General features: G+C 42.5%; 1 protein-coding gene across 1 annotated transcript in view; it reads left to right on the forward strand.

The window, feature by feature from the left end:
* The window catches only part of klf7b (Kruppel like factor 7b), a 63,531-nt gene extending 52,098 nt beyond the window's left edge, over positions 1-11,433 (forward strand). The window contains exons 3-4 of the mRNA XM_072445278.1: positions 7,899-8,022; positions 11,301-11,433. Coding sequence (XP_072301379.1) covers positions 7,899-8,022; positions 11,301-11,352 — 176 coding nt within the window. The 3' untranslated portion in view covers positions 11,353-11,433. The remainder of the gene's footprint in view (positions 1-7,898; positions 8,023-11,300) is intronic.
* Positions 11,434-19,835: the final 8,402 nt, after the last annotated feature.

Genomic DNA, 19,835 nt, shown 5'->3' on the forward strand with positions numbered 1-19,835 from the left:
GAAACCAGGGAATCCAGACCAGTTTATCTTCATATTTAAACTGGGAAGTACGCACAGCGCTTCTCTTTTCTTACACATGTTGGTATGTTACATTCTCATTCAAAAATGTATTAAATTCATTATTTGCCGTAACATTCTACAAACAAAACCCTATAATGACAAGTGTTTTATAGAATTATTGAGAGATAAAATAGGTCTTCTTAGCACCAAAAGCGTCTGTATTCAAATAAATGCAAGACACATGAGTTAAATGTCATCCGAAAAGTTACAGAGTGCACCTTTAAACAGAAAAGAGGCTAAAACATATAATAGTTATGTGAAAAATCATCATAGTGAGCTAAAAAGCTGCTCTAAATCAGACCAAAACCTCTTTTATACCCTCTTTTCTTTAACGTGCACATCGGTTTGCGAAGTCAAATCCTTTTCTGGCGACATCAAATATTTCAAAGTGAGGAAAAAACGCTGCACCTTTGCTCGCCGCGGGAAAATCCATTACACTTACTTTTACGTCCAACTGCCTCTCGGCCCCGCAGAGTTTGCCTCTTTTCAGCCCGTCGCACGCCACCGATAGTGTCATTTATCTACCGGGCGCAGGACTTTAGCGCGGTCGTAGCACCTCCAGCTAGCATCATTCAACTTTAGCTACTAGCTCGACATCATTTTGCGCGTCGCTTCGTAGCCCCGGGTTTTGTCACGGCGGAGTTGGCAGTTTTCTCGGATTACGGTTTCGTGGGCCGCAGACCCACGCGGCGGCGGTGGCGGTGACGGTGGCAGTGGTAGTTGTTGTTGTTGTTGCGGCTTTAGCGTCATTAATCTGGCCTTTTATGGGCTTAGACTGAGGCAAAATAAAGAAATAAAAAGAAAAACAGTGCCAGCAGTGATGGGCAGGATGAGAGCTGGAGGGAGGAAACGGGTCGTGAAATGATCCAAAATGGAGGCTAAATGGAGAGCAGCGGGTTACAGTAGTTGTGACTGAGTCGAGACAAAGCCCCCCCTACAGGTTGGACGACTCATTGAACTAAAATGCAGTTAATATAAATATGTTTAGAATTTTGCCTTTAAATTATACAAATTTTATCACAGAATAGTTCATTTTTTTAGGTTTATAGTTTCACTTCCTGTTTGTAATTTTTTTTAACAGAACAGAGAAAAAAATGAATACAACATGGCACAGAGAGCAAGCAAAACAATAAAAAATAGAGTAAAATAACACTCTTGTACAATAAAGAGAAAATTAAAGTAAAATAACACCCTTGTACAATAAAAATGAAAAATAAATTATAATAACACCCTTGTTCCATAAAAAGAAAGTAAAATGACACCCTTGTACTGTAAAAGAAGGTAAAACAAAAAACAAAAAAATATAGAAAAAAAGTAAAATAACAGCCTTGTTCCATAAGAATAAAACTAAATTCTTCCAGCTTGAACACGAAACATTGGGATTTGTGGTCTCTTTTGGCTGCAGTTCCCTCCCTCGCGCTCCTCCAGGCTCAGCGCTCAGCTCCAATTAGCCTAATCCTCTCCTTGGCTTTTATATGAACATAAATGATTAAACATACATGTAGCCGGGGATTAGCGCCGCGGGAGGAGCAGTTAGCTAGCATTAGCACTAGCCCTTTACAGCGGCTATTAAACATCATTATCACGAGTGGGGCTGTACAGTACAAATACACGTGGCAAAATTACGGCAACAGACGACCGGATAATTTGGGGAAATGTGTAATTGCTGACGTGTGGGACTGATATGATTGGATGTTTTAAACGTTTTCACACGACGACTGCGCAAATTATGTCTCTGTCGAGTTGACACAATGATCAAAAATGTCCTTTACAAACAACCAAATATCCCAGAAAAATGCTTAGTTTGGACCTCTAGAAACGTGTCCTGTCTGAGTTTATCGGTTCATATTTCAGTTTTCGCTCAAATGTTGCTGCTCCCGGACGAGTTCACGATGTGCACTCGCCACAGAATCACACTTGTTGCACATAAATCAAAAATCGGATCGAAATGACAGGGATGAACATGTTGGAGAGGTTCGATTGTGTCGCTACAGGAACAGTACGAAAATGAGTGACTTGATGCTCATTTGAACACGCAAAAAAGATGAAAAATGTGGTATTATTCTGTGTTGAGAATGAGAATCTGTTGTTTTTTAAAGCTGATACGTCTGTTCACACGGCAACGCACCAACACAGCATCGTGGACCGTTTGCTGCATGTCCTTCCCCAGTCTCGTCCCTTGTCAGAGAGGAACAGAGTGAATAAAACATACAATGATAATACAATAATGCATTAATACAACAATAATAATACAATAATGCAATAATACAACGATAATAATACAATAATACAACAATAATAATACAATAATGCAATAATACAACGATAATAATACAATAATACAACAATAATAATACAATAATGCAATAATACAACGATAATAATACAATAATACAACAATAATAATACAATAATGCAATAATACAACAATAATAATACAGTAAATCAACAATAATAATGCAATAATACAACAATAATAATACAATAATGCAATAATACAACAATAATAATACAATAATACAACAATAATAATACAATAATGCAATAATACAACAATAATAATACAATAATGCAATAATACAACAATAATAATACAATAATACAACAATAATAATATAATAATGCAATAATACAACTTGGACTGTAGTAATGTGACACGTGACGTTTTAAGGAATGGGAACTTTAAAGAATATTTCATTTTTAATAGTTTTTTCTCGTTCTTCTTCCGGTACGAGTCGGCTGAATACTGGGGACTGATTCATTTCCAGTGTGATTTTGTCATTGTTTGTCATTTCAAAGTGGAACTATTGGAGGCAGAGGACTGAATAATACTCTAGTTTTACAAGGCGTCATAACATTTTTATGCCCGAGACTCTCCATGGGCTCGTGACAAGCAATTATTCCATTTAACAGAGCGTAAAGAGGAGAGCGGAGTGAAGGGAACGTGAAACATCTCGTATTGACGTAGATGTAGTTTAATGAGACTGTAACGTTTCATCTTCTTTCATTTAATTTTTCATTCAGTTATTTTCATTTGCTGCTTTTAGCTTTGGGGTGTCGCACGGGCCAGGTCAAAAGAGACCAAACCAGGAACTAAACCAGGGCTTAGACGGACCCAAACCAGGAACTAAACCAGGGCTTAGACGGACACAAACCAGGAACTAAACCAGGTCTTAGACTGATCCAAACCAGGTCTTAGATTGACCCAAACCAGGTCTTAGATTGACCCAAACCAGGAACTAAACCAGGTCTTAGACAGAACTAAACCAGGTCTTAGACAGAACTAAACCAGGTCTTAGACAGAACTAAACCAGGTCTTAGACGGTCTAAACAAAAGGAACCAGTGGGCGGGGTTAAAGTGTGAATAAGGACATAGACAGAATTATACTGAGTTCAATAATCTACCATTTGTGAATGGATGGTTTAATCACTTGTGTTTAATCAGTCAAACTGGAGTAACAGACAGAGCAGTGCCTCCTGTTCGCTTCACAACCACAGCTAATGTTGACCACTATAAAAAACATCACTTAAATCAGCTGCTCGTCACGGTAAAATGCAAGTCCAAAGTCAAAGGTCCTGTTTCTAGACCAGTGTCATGTTCAGAGCAGGTGTCTTTGTTCAGGCTGTGGAACGTCCTTTCATTCATCATTTATCATTTATCGATATGAAAAGACAAACGCAGATCTCTGAAAGAATGACATCATCCCCGCGCACTCCGGTCGGAATTCTGGCGGCGTTCAATCCTGGAATGTGGGACTGGAATGTTAAACGAGCCAATCAGAGCGCGGCGATGCCAGGATGTGTTCTAAAGTCTCCTAGCAACCGAAGGAAACGCGGAGAAGAGGGGGAGGCAGTAGCTAGGTAACGGAGGAGAGAGACAGAGAGGGAGAGAGACAGAGAGCGAGAGGGGGGAGAGAGAGAGAGAGACAGAGAGGGAGACGGAGAGAAGGGAAGAAACAGAGATAGAGAGAGAGACAGAGAGGGAGAGAGAGAGAGAGAGAGAGAGAGAGAGAGAGATAAGGGGAGAGACGGAGAGAGACAGACAGAGAGGGCGAGACAGAGAGAGAGACAGACAGAGAATGAGTGAAGAGGAGAGACAGAGAGAGAGACAGAGAGAGAGACAGACAGAGAGAGAGAGAGACAGAGGGGGAGAGACAGAGAGAGAGACAGACAGAGAGGGAGTGAAGAGGAGAGACAGAGAGAGAGACAGAGAGAGACAGACAGAGAGAGAGAGAGACAGAGGGGGAGAGACAGAGAGAGAGACAGACAGAGAGGGAGTGAAGAGGAGAGACAGAGAGAGAGACAGAGAGAGACAGACAGAGAGAGAGAGAGACAGAGGGGGAGAGACAGAGAGAGAGACAGACAGAGAGGGAGCGATAGAACCTTTCAGTTGATCAGGTGAATGCCTCTCAGGCCATGCAGCTGTTCTCCACTCACAGTCAGTGTCAGGACTAAAAGACACATCACAAAAGAACTGGAACCTTCTCTCCAAAGCTCCTGGATGTGTTTGATGTGAACTGTGAACCGAATACTACTTAAAACATCATCTAGAATCCTTTAGCTCTGATGAGTGCGCTCTAGTGCTATTTTGTTCAGAGAAAGATGGATTTCCCATGTTTAAATGCAGTGTTTATACATATGTCCAGTAATATTTGTGCTGTGGTGTAGATTATGACATGACCAGACGCTGGGACCTGTCTGTTTGTGTAAAATGTGTGTCAGTTCAAAGGAGAGCGAGGAGCAGGAGGAGGAGGAGGTGGAGGAGGCGATGAAGAGAAAAGGGCTGTTCCACCCAATTACACCCAGACACACACACACAGGCCGAGGGGTGTGAAGTCTGCCACCTGAGCCTCCGAGAGAGGGTGAGAGAGAGAGAGGAGGGGAGGGAGAGGGAGAAAGAGAGAGAGAGAGGGGGGGGAGAGAGAGAGGGAGAGAGAGAGAGAGAGGAGGTGAGGGAGAGAGAGAGAGAGGAGGGGAGGGAGAGAGGGAGAGAGAGAGAGAGGAGGGGAGGGAGAGAGAGAGAGAGAGAGAAGAGGGGAGGGAGAGAGAGAGAGGAGGTGAGGGAGAGAGGGAGAGAGAGAGAGGAGGGGAGGGAGAGAGGGGGGAGGGAGAGAGAGAGAGGAGGGGAGGGAGAGAGGGGGGGAGGGAGAGGAGGTGAGGGAGAGAGAGAGAGAGGAGGGGAGGGAGAGAGGGGGGGAGGGAGAGGGAGAGAGGGGGGAGGGAGAGAGAGAGGAGGGGAGGGAGAGAGGGGGGGAGGGAGAGAGAGAGAGGAGGTGAGGGAGAGAGAGAGAGGAGGGGAGGGAGAGAGGGGGGGAGGGAGAGAGAGGGGGGGGAGAGAGAGGAGGGGAGGGGGAGAGAGAGAGGGGGGGAGGGAGGGAGAGAGAGAGAGAGAGGAGGTGAGGGAGAGAGAGAGGGGGGGAGGGAGAGAGAGAGAGAGAGGAGGGGAGGGAGAGAGAGAGAGGAGGTGAGGGAGAGAGGGAGAGAGAGAGGAGGGGAGGGAGAGAGAGAGAGGAGGGGAGGGAGAGAGGGGGGGAGGGAGAGGAGGTGAGGGAGAGAGAGAGAGAGGAGGGGAGGGAGAGAGGGGGGGAGGGAGAGGGAGAGAGGGGGGAGGGAGAGAGAGAGGAGGGGAGGGAGAGAGAGAGAGGGGGGGAGGGAGAGAGAGGGGGGGGAGAGAGAGGGGAGGGAGAGAGAGAGAGGGGGGGAGGGAGAGAGAGAGAGGAGGTGAGGGAGAGAGAGAGGGGGGGAGGGAGAGAGAGAGAGAGAGAGAGGAGGGGAGGGAGAGAGAGAGAGGAGGGGAGGGAGAGAGGGGGGGAGGGACAGAGAGAGAGGAGGTGAGGGAGAGAGAGAGAGGAGGGGAGGGAGAGGGAGAGAGGGGGGGAGGGAGAGAGAGGGAGAGAGAGAGGAGGGGAGGGAGAGAGAGAGAGGAGGGGAGGGAGAGAGGGGGGGAGGGACAGAGAGAGAGGAGGTGAGGGAGAGAGAGAGAGGAGGGGAGGGAGAGGGAGAGAGGGGGGGAGGGAGAGAGAGGGAGAGAGAGAGAGGAGGTGAGGGAGAGAGAGAGAGGAGGGGAGGGAGAGGGAGAGAGGGGGGAGGGAGAGAGAGAGAGAGAGGAGGTGAGGGAGAGAGAGCGCGAGCGGCGGCGGTGGCGAGCGCGCGCTGCGGCTGCGGGGACGGGAGCGCGCGCGCGGTCTGAGCGAGAGCGCGCGAGGCGGGGCGGGCGACGGGACCGCGCTCGAGTGTGCACCTCCTCTTGCGCAGCCATCAGAGCATCTTCAGCGCACGCATCCATGCTCCATGTCGCTAACGGCGCCCATGTCACCCCCCCAAGCACACCCACCGACATGTGCGGGTCAATAAAATCAACCCTCAACCGGCCCTGCATTTTGAGCACTTTCCTCCATTTTAGTACTTGATTGAGTCGTCACTGTAATTACCGTATTTTCCGCAATATAAGTCGCACTTGAGTATAAGTCGCACCAGCCAAAAAATGCTTAATAGAGAAGAACAAAACATATATAAGTCGCTCTGGAGTATGAAATGCAGTTGCAAGTGTGAAAATAACAAATAATATCACATATAAGTCGCTCCCGAGTATAAGTATATAAGTATAAACATAAGTATAAGTCGCACCCCGGCCAAAACTATGAAAAAAGGTGCGACTTTCAGTATATACGGTAAACTGTTTCTCCGACTTCAGAGGCTTTAATTTGAAAATCCAGACTCTGAGCCGGAGACGACTCGCCCGCGTCCTCAGGTGAAGGGAAGTAACGAAGGACACGAGAAGGACGGGGAAAAGAGAGAGAGAGAGAGAGACGGGGGGATGGAAGGATGGAAGGATGGAAGGATGGAAGGATGAAAGGATGAAAGGATGATGTCTTCAAAGAAACCCATCACTTTCGCTCTCGGACGTTCTCCTTCACGCTCGTTTCTTTCGTTCTCAGCGGGATCGTCCTGCTGAGCGTTTACCTGTCGTTGCATCATCACTCTCTCTCTCTCTTTCAGTCTCTCTCTCTCTTTCACTCTCTCTCTTTCTCTCTCTCCCTCTCTCTCCTTTAAACTTCACTCAAGAACATGTTAAAAGATGCGCTCAAACCCTCGCGCTCAAACCCTCGCTCGTGTGAAGGTCGCTCCGTATCGACTCGTATTGTGCCGATACCTGGAATTTGATGGATTAGGTATCGATTTGTCATTTTTCCGATACCGCGCCGATACTCCAGTGACTCATTTTCAACCCCGTGATTACAAACCAAATCCTATTGTTAGCGTTACTATGGTGTTAACGGCTCTTCAGCTTTGAGGAAGTTGTGATAAAGTTGCCTAATATTGGTTGATATTGGGTATTGCCGTGTACTTAAAGCCCAAATATGGATATTGCAGCGGATACGTTTTACTTTGACGTTTCAGTCCAGTTCAAAAATGTAATCGAGTAGAAAGTACAGATTCCTGCTCTCAAATGTCGGGAAGTAAAAGCATTTTTCTTATCGTTTGAGACTTGGGGGTTTATTTTTCCCGCGCTTTCTTGGTGACTTCCTGCCAAAAGGTTATCGAGTCCCGTCTTGAGCAAACAAAAATATGCAATAAATAAAAAATGACCACTAAAAGTATTAAATCGATTCAGTCGCTTGTGTTGACCGAAATGCTGCATGTGAGAAATACTTTTGTCACTCTAGAAGTACATACTTAAAGGGCTAGATTAATACTTTTATGTGATACTTCTTGCTTACACTTCCGCCGCTGCAGGTTTGGCCCCAGAGACGCTGCAGAACGGGTCGAGCTCGGGGGAATTCCACAGGGACGTGTGGCTGGACCTTGAATAAACATCTCTGCGTTGTGTGTTGCAGGAGAGAAGCCATACAAATGCTCGTGGGAAGGATGCGAGTGGCGCTTCGCTCGCAGCGACGAGCTCACGCGACACTATCGCAAACACACCGGAGCCCGGCCCTTCAAGTGCAACCACTGCGACAGGTGCGAGAGGCAGGAGTGTCACGGGACGCCGCCCACAACCACAGACAAACACAGACTGTACCGCCCACAACCACTGACTGTACCGCCCACAACCACTGACTGTACCGCCCACAACCACTGACTGTACCGCCCACAACCACTGACTGTACCGCCCACAACCACAGACTCTACCGCCCACAACCACAGACTGTACCGCCCACAACCACTGACTGTACCGCCCACAACCGCCGACTGTACCGCCGACAACCACAGACTGTACCGCCCACAACCACAGACTGTACCGTCCACAACCACAGACTGTACCGCCCACAACCACAGACTGTACCGCCCACAACCACAGACTGTACCGCCCACAACCACTGACTGTACCGCCCACAACCGCCGACTGTACCGCCGACAACCACAGACTGTACCGCCCACAACCACAGACTGTACCGCCCACAACCACAGACTGTACCGCCCACAACCACTGACTGTACCGCCCACAACCACTGACTGTACCGCCCACAACCGCCGACTGTACCGCCGACAACCACAGACTGTACCGCCCACAACCACAGACTGTACCGCCCACAACCACAGACTGTACCGCCCACAACCACAGACTGTACCGCCCACAACCACAGACTGTACCGCCCACAACCACTGACTGTACCGTCCACAACCACAGACTGTACCGTCCACAACCACAGACTGTACCGCCCACAACCACTGACTGTACCGCCCACAACCACTGACTGTACCGTCCACAACCACAGACTGTACCGTCCACAACCACAGACTGTACCGCCCACAACCACTGACTGTACCGCCCACAACCACAGACTGTACCGCCCACAACCACAGACTGTACCGCCCACAACCACAGACTGTACCTCCCACAACCACAGACTGTACCGCAACCACAGACTGTACCGCCGTAACAACAAGTCAGACACACACGGCTAAATGACTAAGTCAGGACTATGTCAGGACTAAGTCAGGACTATGTCAGGACTATGTCAGGACTATGTCAGGACTAAGTCAGGCCTATGTCAGGACTAAGTCAGGACTATGTCAGGACTAAGTCAGGACAATGTCAGGACTAAGTCAGGACTATGTCAAGACGACTATGTCAGGACTATGTCAGGACTAAGTCAGGGCTAAGTCAGGACTAAGTCAGGACTATGTCAGGACTATGTCAGGACTATGTCAGGACTAAGTCAGGACTTAGTCAGGAATATGTCAGGACTAAGTCAGGACTATGTAAGAGGACTAAGTCAGGACTGTCAGGACTAAGTCAGGACTATGTCAGAGGACTATGTCAGGACTAAGTCAGGACTATGTCAAGATTAAGTCAGGACTATGTCAGGACTATGTCAGGACTAAGTCAGGACTATGTCAGGACTAAGTCAGGACTATGTCAGGATTTAGTCAGGATTAAGTCAGGACTAAGTCAGGACTATGTCAGGACTAAGTCAGGACTATGTCAGGACAATGTCAGGACTATGTCAGGACTAAGTCAGGACTATGTCAGGATTTAGTCAGGATTAAGTCAGGACTAAGTCAGGACTATGTCAGGACTATGTCAGGACTAAGTCAGGACTATGTCAGGATTAAGTCAGGATTATGTCAGGATTTAGTCAGGATTAAGTCAGGACTAAATCAGGACTATGTCAGGACTATGTCAGGACTAAGTCAGGACTAAGTCAGGACTATGTCAGGACTAAGTCAGGACTATGTCAGGACTAAGTCAGGACTAAGTCAGGACTATGTCAGGACTATGTCAGGATTAAATCAGGACTATGTCAGGACGTAATGCCACTGTCGCTGTTTTATTTAAAGTCATTGGTTCATTGTTTGGCAGCCGCAGGTTTATTCAAATATGTTGTTGTTTTATTATTGTTGTTAAAGAAGCAGAATTCTAAACTAGAACAGTATAATATCTCCACATTTCCACCCCGAAAAGGCCCATCTACATCTCCCAGAGTGAAAATGACCTTGAGACGTTCCTTACATTGAGCTGTCATGTCCACAACACTCACTGTGATAAAGGATAATTAAAAATGAATAAAGCCTCAGGCAAACTGCATGTTAAATTTCTCATTAAAATCATTATAGAGACGCCGCATTTTGGCCTTCGCTCACTCATATTATTACAGGCGGGTTTTACGGCTGAGTTTCACGTCCTCCGCCGTGGAAAATAAAGTAAAAAGTGCTCGGAGTGATGGTGAATGATGATGTAAATGTGCAAATAATAATAGAAACTCCAGCAGAAGCGAGAGGGCGAGGGAAAGGGGAAGGGATTCGACACCTGCAGCTTATTCTCAGAAGAGTTTCAAATATTTATACTGTAGAAGACTAGGACTGAATCAGGACCGAGTCAGGACTGAATTACAGTTTAACTAAATCAACTAAACCAGGAGCAAACCAGGACTAAACAACAGGTTACCATCTAAAAACTAGTAAATATTTGGCTTTCCATGTACAAACAAGGTCTAAAAGTGAACTGTACCAGGAAAGTAAACGAAGACTAACCCCAAAAAAGACAAATATTTGGATAAAATGTACCGTATTTTCCGGAGTATAAGTCGCACCAGCCAAAAAATGCATAATAGAGACAAAAAAACATATATAAGTCGCACTGAACAGACATTTCATCTTGAAATTTAAAATAATAACAGATGAGAGAACATGGTGAATAGATGTACGTATGCTAACGCTAACACCTTCAGCTACACAACGTATGCTAACGCTAACACCTTCAGCTACATGACGTATGCTAACGCTAACACCTTCAGCTACATGAGGCACAGACAGAACTGTGGTAAGTGTCTGGTATGTTAACGTAACATATGAACAGTTATTCAGATAACTATAGCATAAAGAACATGCTAACAAGTTTACCAAAGCATCAGTTTTACCCCAAATCACTAAATCCATTGAATTCTTCTTCCTCTGTGTCACTTCTAAACAACTCCACAAACTCCAGAGGAAGAGGAAGTGCAGATTCTTCTTCTGCGTCGCTTAGAGCCTCGAGCGCCCTCTTGTGGTCGTCAGTGTGAAAATAACAAATATTATCACATATAAGTCGCTCTGGAGTATAAGTCGCACCCCGGCCAAAACTATGAGAAAGGGTGCGACTTATACCTAAAATACGGTACTTTAAATTCACGTTCACATTTGTACTTGTTTGGTCTTGGTTTAATAATTCTTTAGTTTTGTTCCTGTTTCAGTCGTAAGTTTGAACTCGCTCCAAAGAAACACAAATAACTCCTTTTTCCTGCCTGTCTTTGCAGATGTTTCTCTCGATCGGACCACCTGGCTCTGCACATGAAGCGCCACGTCTGAGTCCCGCCACCAGAGGGCAGCGAACACGCCGAGGGGCAGCGCGGAAGGGACCCGAACCACCGACCTCTCGCTCCACCGGCCGGCGGCGGGACGTCGAACAACAGAGGAGATTGTTGTTTTTTCCTCAGCATCTTACAACGTCTGCAATATTTACGCTTTATCCATTTTCCGTCAAACCCCGAAACGGCCGACAAACGCCTTCAGGATCGTGGACTTTCGCCAAATCAATAACCAATAATCAACGTTTTCATTTTTCTGCATGCGTGATATATCCAAGTAGTTAGCGTTCATAATACTCAACTTCGCCCTTTTTTTTTCATTGTATTTTTCATCTTTGGAATCGTACACCACCACTGCACTGCAAAAAATAATACGTACACGCTAAAATGTTGACTTTACTTAAGTGCATTAACAAACATTTAGATGAAAATGTTGGCATAATTCATTTGTTTAAAGTCAATATTTATTTATTTTTTTAGCGTACATGGTTAAAATGACTTGAACTCATTTATTTATTATTAATATTATTTTGTTAAGTGCAAAAAGTTATACTTTTTTAATATAATACAATAATAATACAATCTGATCACTGCCAGGGTTAATAAGAAAAAGAAAAGACATAATAATAATAATAATAATAATAGAAGAAATAAAGATAAAAAAACAGAAAAAATAAGTAAAAAATAAGGAGTGCACTAATAAAATTGTAAAAAGCAAAACAAAGAAGTACAACTAGTCCGTTTATGGTTAAAATATAAAAAATGTAACTCAAAAACATTGTAAAAGACTGAAAAAAAAGTCTTGGCTTGGGACTTAATTTGTTGTTTTTTAAGTGCATTTTTCCACAAAAGCGCTTAAAATTAGAAAATTTAAAAATGAATGAAAATCAAACAGCGTTGAATTGAATATTTCTGTCAACGCTGCTCAAAAGATTGTAAATTCAAGTCATTTTAGCTCGTTTGGATATAGTTTTATTTTTTGCAGTGTAGCACCCGTCGCAGCCCGTTTCCACATCAAGAAAAACAACGAGTGACGGCCTCGGCTCGGACGTTCTCCTGCGCTCACATCCCACCACCAGAGGGCAGCACCGGAGGGCACCACCGGAGGGCACCACCGGAGGGCAGCACCAGAGGGCAGCACCAGAGGGCAGCGCCGACGAGCGCGGCGCATAGCGAATCGAACTCGGCAACTTTTGAAAAAACTGAGACGCCAGATTGTTGCGTCTCTGTGGGAGATCTTACTGACAATGCGCAGCGACACTTTTTTGAGCATATTTTCTACTTTGAAAGACTGTTCTTTTTTTTTGTTTGTTTTTTTTTCCGGAAAATGTCTTAAAAATCATTGAACTTTGTGGAGATACGTTTTGGGAAATTGTCGCTGGAATTGACTGAAAAAAACAACAACCAGCGAATGACAACGAGATAAAAGCCTTGTTTCTACCAAGTTGTGTAATGTACAGTAAATATTGTAAAAAAAAAAAAAAAACACGCAATTTAAATCTGAATTAATTTGTATTTTAATCCCGGTTTCATTGATAAGCAAAGTCAAATTCACACAAAAAACGAAATCAGTCCTTCACGTATTTGTCTTAAACGGAGGTGTTTGTTGTTCCGGGTGAAATTTACCCACATTTTCTTCGTTGCACCTTTTCAAACGGTCGATATTACGTTTTCGAGACCGAATTAAGGTGCGTCGTCTCTTTAAAAACATGATAAATGCAACAATTTTGAAATAATTCATCTTATTTACCACCGCGCTGGTCTAAATACGTGGCGCTCGATGACGCCCCCGGTCTAAACTCTTCTACAGTCGCACTGCGTGACATTTCATGCTTGTCGCCATGGCGATGCCAGTGTTTTGCCTGTAACGTTCCCAAGCGCGTGGATATCAAACTTATCTAACTACCATTGATCTTCCTCCGGGTGGACTCGCCACTCCACAGATCTGACCCGTAACCCTGGCGTCGTTCTCGGCTTATCTCATAGATACGTTTAATGCCGCGCTGTGGAACATCGCAGGCAAAGTAAAACCAGCAGGTGGCGAACCAGACTCAAAAACGAGAAGAAGAAAAAAAAAAAGGTAAACTGCACTTTTGTTTTGTGAATATTAATTTTTTGTTGGACTTATTATTATGAAAATGACAGACACAAGTTACAGTTTTGGCAATTTGAAGTTTAAAAAACAAATTAATTGACGAGAAAAACTCCAGAACTGTTAAAATTCATCAAAATTGTCATTCGAAACTCCCCAAAAAAGTCGAAAATTATAGAATTTCTTGCTAATTATGGTATTTACTAGTTATGCATCTGTTTCCCGGGTCCAGAACATAGAACAGTGTCATATGTAAGTCAGTAAAAATGCTGTTTATGATGTAATAACTCAAATGAATAAAGCTTGATAGAAACAAGGATTAAAACTCACGAATGGAGCCGATCGGGACGTGGATTCAGAAGACGCGTCATTTCAGAGACATTTTTGGAGAGGCCATTTTTTGTGTGTGAAACCAAGCCTTGAAAAATCTGAAAAATGAACTTTGAACTATGATTTTTTTCCTCGTATTTTGCTCACGACGGACGAAGTCTTTACTACGTTTTGACAATGAAAACGGTAAAAACCACACACGCACCGCGGCCAAACCGTGGCCACGTGGAAACTTGTTGCCTGTTTTTATTTTGCACTTTTTTTATATTATCTTTGCAGTTTTTACAACAAAATCACATTGCTTTAAAAAAAAAAAATCTTAAAAAATCGTTGAAAAAAATACATATAAAAAAACGTTTCACTTTTACACATCTCCGTTTCGTTGGCTTTATTACGTCAAAGTGCGCTGCGTAACTTTACGAGCGGAGAGTTCGACAGATGCTCGTCTCCGTGGAGATTTTATTGCTTTTGCCGGACGGTTACAGGTCAGATCACGGGACGGGCGACGGTAAGAATGCATGTTTTTGATGGTATTTCTGAGCAATGAAAACACTTTGTCATCAGCTAAACGCAAGATTGAGCAAACGTTTCAGGCAAAGGTCATAATCGGGGCGTCTCTTCCACCAGAAAAGTTACGTAGTGCATCTTTAAACACTCAAAAAAAAAAGAACATTGCCAGACTTGTTTTAATAATTTCAACAATCAAATTTCTAACAAATTTCTGTGCTAGCAGCTATTGTTTTGAGCCTGACTTGGCGTTTTATTCGTCGGCGCACCAGCAAGTGGAGTCCTTGCGCCCTCTGCTGACATGTAGGCGTCTCTTTCACTATTTTAAGTGACACAAAGTGAAATACAAAGGCTAAAGTAGTAGTTTTACGCCTGAATGACGAGCAGGACCTTTAATACAAAATAAATCCATATTCAAGGCAATAAAAAACATCTCTCTTTAAAGCGTAACTTTACGGTTTCCTGCGTGGAGTTTTTTCTTTTTTTTTTTACAGTGCGGCATTTAAAGGACACATATTATGTTCCGTCATCAAAGTTGTATTTCGCTTTGTTCCCGTTTTGTCATCGGATGACTCGTCTTCTCCGTTTCGAATGTTGCAATACCGACGTCTCCAAAAAAAAACGGTTGCAGACTCGTTTTAGTGCCAGCGTTTTGTGTATTTCCCCGTCGGTAATTCCCTCTGCTGCCAGTAGAGGGCGTGCTAACACACACTGACAGGATGACACATGACCGATAGAAGGTGATGCGGTGTTTTTTCAGTGCATGCGTTAGCTTAAGTGCTAAAACATGAGACGCTAAAGTTAAGTCACTCAAGAGCAGGTTTACAATCCAACCACGATACAAACAATGCGCAACACGTTTCCTTTGCCGGTGTCTTCATTGCTCAAAAAACATGCATTCGTTCCGCAGATCTGACTCGTAACTTGGCTTCTGTGCAGCGTTCTTGGTAAAGCGATGGCATTTGGTCAGCGCATCCGCCGTCTGGAAAAAGTTACGCAGTGGAGCTTTCACCGTGTTTTGCCGCTTGGACATGAACCATTCACAAAGTCGTTTCCGTTTCGATCGCGCGGTTGAGCGTCGGTCCTGTTTCCGCGGCAGCTTTTGTAAATAGCCGGAGTTTGAGCGCGACGTGACTTGTGACGTAACGCGCAACGTTACACGTGACCTGCCGCGTAACGTGGTGCGTGACGATGTGGCGGCGCTCAGCTTTCGCCTAGAGTTAGTTTATTGCCAAACGTTGCACTTCTACACGTCATAATCACGCTTTGCTCTTGCACTGTCCGTACGCTCTGTAGAATAGTCTGACGCAGCACTCAACGTTTACAATATCCACTTTTCAATATCCACTCAGCGCCAGGAAGTCGACAAGAAACCTGCATTTACTGCTCTTAAACCAGGACTAAACCAGAGCTAAACCAGGTCTAAACCAGGACTAAACCAGGAACATATGAACCAGGACAAAGTCTGGCTAAACTTAAGTCTTTCTAAACCAGGACTAAATCTATCAACTCTAAAATAAACAACTGCAAATACCAGCAGCATCTGCATCTTTAAAAGCTGTTTGACTCCATCTTAAAGGTCCACGTCTGAAAAGCGTTAACACGTTCTTCTACTTTCTCGGTCCTTGTCGACTTCCTGCGTGACCGACTTTGGTGTCGTCGTTGCTCGGTTCGTGCATATCGAGATTCACCACTCCACTTTCTTCAGTACTATCTAACTACTCTATATTTACTGCACCAAATACTCACCAAACCATCGGGCGCGCAGTCCGAGCCTCCTCAAGTCCATCAGATCAGCTTCATCCCGCCACACGCAGCAAAACGTCATGCTTCCACTTCATCTTACAATCTTCTACCATTTCGAATTGAAACAGGGGCATAACACACTTATTTAAAGTCTACATTTCACTTTTTTAGTTTACACTGTAAAAATGTGTTTGGAATTCACTATAATATGTGAGTAGTTTTGGCAAGTTTAGATACATTTCCTTATTTCTTATTTACTCTAAAAATGAAAGGTTGACTAAATAAAAGTATCATTTAATCTTTTATCAACTCAAAATCCTCACGTAAGATTTTAATCAACTTAAATATTTAGGTTCAAAGAAGTGGAGACATTTAAACTGCCAAACTCACTCAAATCAGGATTATTTGACCAAGTTTTTTTTGGGATGTTTTTGTTCATAATAATAAATAATTTATACCAATCATACATTTTGAAATATTTTTGTTACTACATTGCTCCAAATCAACACTCATTTCTCAAAAACGTGTAAATTAGATTTTAATTCACATATACAGGCAAAAATTGTAATTTATTTTTAAATTTTGCTAATTATTTAGTACGATAATTAAAGTCCACCCTTGAAAACCCATTAAAAAAAGACTGTAAATTAGATATTTTAACATTTTATATGAACAAAAAAGAAACCTATAAAAAAACTTTTCATTGAAACTGCCCCAATACCTGCACTGCTTAATCTCTCTTTAATTCCAATTTTAATCCCAAGAGAAAGTTTCTATTTAAGCTCTAAATACGCACCTTTATCTAACTATGGACATAAACACTAACCGCTGATTGGAGGGGCTCCCCGACTCTCTCCCCTGCACTGTCACTGGTTTTTGGGTTGAAACTTTGCAATTTATCAATGTAAAAAGTGTTATAATATGATTTGTATTATACGCTATTAGTGCGGTAATGTTGTTTATTAAAGGAAGCAGAGGATTTATTTTTGTTACGGTCGGTTTGATAATTCTTTTTCTAAATTGGTATTGTAAAATATCTATGCAAGAAAACGTTAAGTGGAGCATTTTTATTTAAGAATGTAATATGTGTAATAAATGGTAGAATCTGCATTTGGTTCATGCGTCTTCATTGTACATTTTACTCCTTCTACTTCCCGGTGTTGGCTAGTTTGCAAGTAACGTCTTTCACACTGAAAACAATCTGTATTCTGTAATGGTATTTATCACGCTTAAACCAATTGAAAAGTGGGGTTCCTCAGGGAAGCTGTTTAGGGCCTTTGCTGTTTTCAATATGTTGCTATTTGGGCTCGTGCAAATATAGTGAATTTATCATTTGTTTCATTCATCAGATTTAGAATTTTAAATGCTGACTCACTTTTCTTTTCTCACTTTGTTAACCCTGAAAAAAAAATATAAAATTATTATTTATTCTGAATTACAGTCACAGAATTTTAAAGCGTATTTGTGCTTTTCACTTTTTTCTTCTTTTTTTTTCCATGTTTAATTCATTCATTTTTTTAAACATACATAGATCACAGAGTAAGACAGAGAGACATAATACAAACATTTAACTTAGTCATAATCATGAAATATGTAGGTCCAAAGTACGTCTTATTTGTTCATTTTCAAATTTAGACTCCGAATATCTTGAAAATATATGCATTGAATATTCTATAGGTATATTTTTCCCCCACCATTTAAAGTTGAACTGAGAAACTGAACAAATTATCTTCCCTAAAAATATGTTTTAAATAGATGTATCCTAAACACAATGTATTTTATTTTGATCTAAATTCAAATGAAAGGCAAAGCAACAACTAAAATGTTAAGTGTCTGTCAGTAGGAAACCGCGTCTTGATGTCGTTATATATATTAAGACAGTGGCCCATAGTTGAACCCACTGCTGCAGTTACAGGAAGAGAATTAGCAGAAGATGCAAATTGTTTCCTCGATAATCTTATTCCTCTTGTTCTTAAAACTGCTGTTCTGTCCCACTTATAGAACTTCCTCGTGGTGTGGTCCAGTGCCTCTGAAAAGGACACGATGCAATTACTGCAAAACAAGGCAACGCTTTAATAAACTGCTTTAATAAACTGAAAGTATTCTGTCCTGTTCAGTTTCACTTCGTCACATCACAGCAGATTTATTCAAACGCACAGAAGGTCGACAAGAAGCAAACAACAAAGTTAATTTTGCCCTCTTTGTTGTCTCAGAGGCAGGAAAGTGACAAAGAACAAAAGTAAAAGCACTGTAACTTTTTTAGGAACACGTTACCAAACCTGTACTTTACCTAAGTACATTTTACAGTGCATACTTTTTACTATTACTTCATTAATATTTGAGAGCAGAATCTGTACTTTCTACTCCGCTATATATAAATAAAATAAATAAAATAAATAAAATAAATAAAATAAATAAAATAAATAAAATAAATAAAATAAATAAAATAAATAAAATAAAAATAAATACGTTTTAAAAATACATTTTAAAAAAATACATACGTAAAATAAATAATAGGCCTTATATAAGCATTCTGTGTAGATGTTTTTCATTTATTAAGTTAATTAAATAGATAATTTATTATTAAGTTAAACCTTTTTTTTTGTGAAATCAGCTTCATCTTTCAAAAATAAATGCTCAACTGTCTGTCAGTCCAAACCTCCAACAGCAGCTTTACTCCTTCAGATATTTACCAGAGAAGAACATCAAACATGCTCCTGGAGGATCCTGTCATTGGGTTGAAGATTATCTTTGGTCATTGAACACATTTACGTCTGAGTGCAGACAAACGGACGTGACTCCACCTCTAAAAGCCTCATTTAAATGTGGTTTGAGAAGTCATTGTTCTGACATAAAAGAGTGCAATGTAGAGATCTAAACAACAACAACAACCACAACAACAACAACAGCATTTCCGTTCATCTTCTGTCCAGAACCTGACAAAGAGGAGCTGAAGGAGTCGGAGCAGAACACACTGAGGAAAAACAACACCTAACAGCAAAGTCCTGAACGCCTTAAGGCCTCGAACACGTTCAGCAGAAACTTTAGAGCTGTGGAACGTCAGATGATCATCACAGAGACACTTTGGTCCTGCAGGCGCCTGTTCGCCCGGCATGAGAAAGCATCATATCTGATTTATTTGTCTGCTTTCTCTTTTCTATACATTCTGTTTACATTCACTAAACATACTGTGTGATGTCACTTCCTCCACCAGGTGCTGCACATCTACGGATTATGAAAAGGAGAAGAAGAAATTTGCAGTTTAAAATAATGATTCAGCCCAAACAAAATAAAGGATGTTTAAACTTGTATTAGATACAGAGTGTTTCGATCCTGGTGTTTCGATCTTTGTGTTTCGATCCTGGTGTTTCGATCTTTGTGTTTCGATCCTGGTGTTTCGATCTGTGTGTTTCGATCCTGGTGTTTCGATCTTTGTGTTTCGATCCTGGTGTTTCGATCTGTGTGTTTCAATCTTGGTGTTTCGATCTTGGTGTTTCGATCTTGGTGTTTTGATCCTGGTGTTTCAATCATTGTCTTTCAATCTTGGTGTTTCGATCTTTGTGTTTCAATCTTGGTGTTTCAATCTTGGTGTTTCAATCTTGGTGTTTCAATCTTTGTATTTCGATCTTGGTGTTTCGATCTTGGTGTTTCGATCCTGGTGTTTCGATCTTGGTGTTTCGATCCTGGTGTTTCAATCATTGTCTTTCAATCTTGGTGTTTCGATCTTTGTGTTTCAATCTTGGTGTTTCAATCTTGGTGTTTCAATCTTGGTGTTTCGATCTTGAGGTTTTCAATCTTTGTGTTTCAAT

Source organism: Eucyclogobius newberryi, unplaced genomic scaffold (assembly GCF_026437365.1).
Source record: "Eucyclogobius newberryi isolate DKJ021-1_F unplaced genomic scaffold, fEucNew1.0.hap1 SCAF_14, whole genome shotgun sequence".
NCBI lineage: Eukaryota > Metazoa > Chordata > Actinopteri > Gobiiformes > Gobiidae > Eucyclogobius > Eucyclogobius newberryi.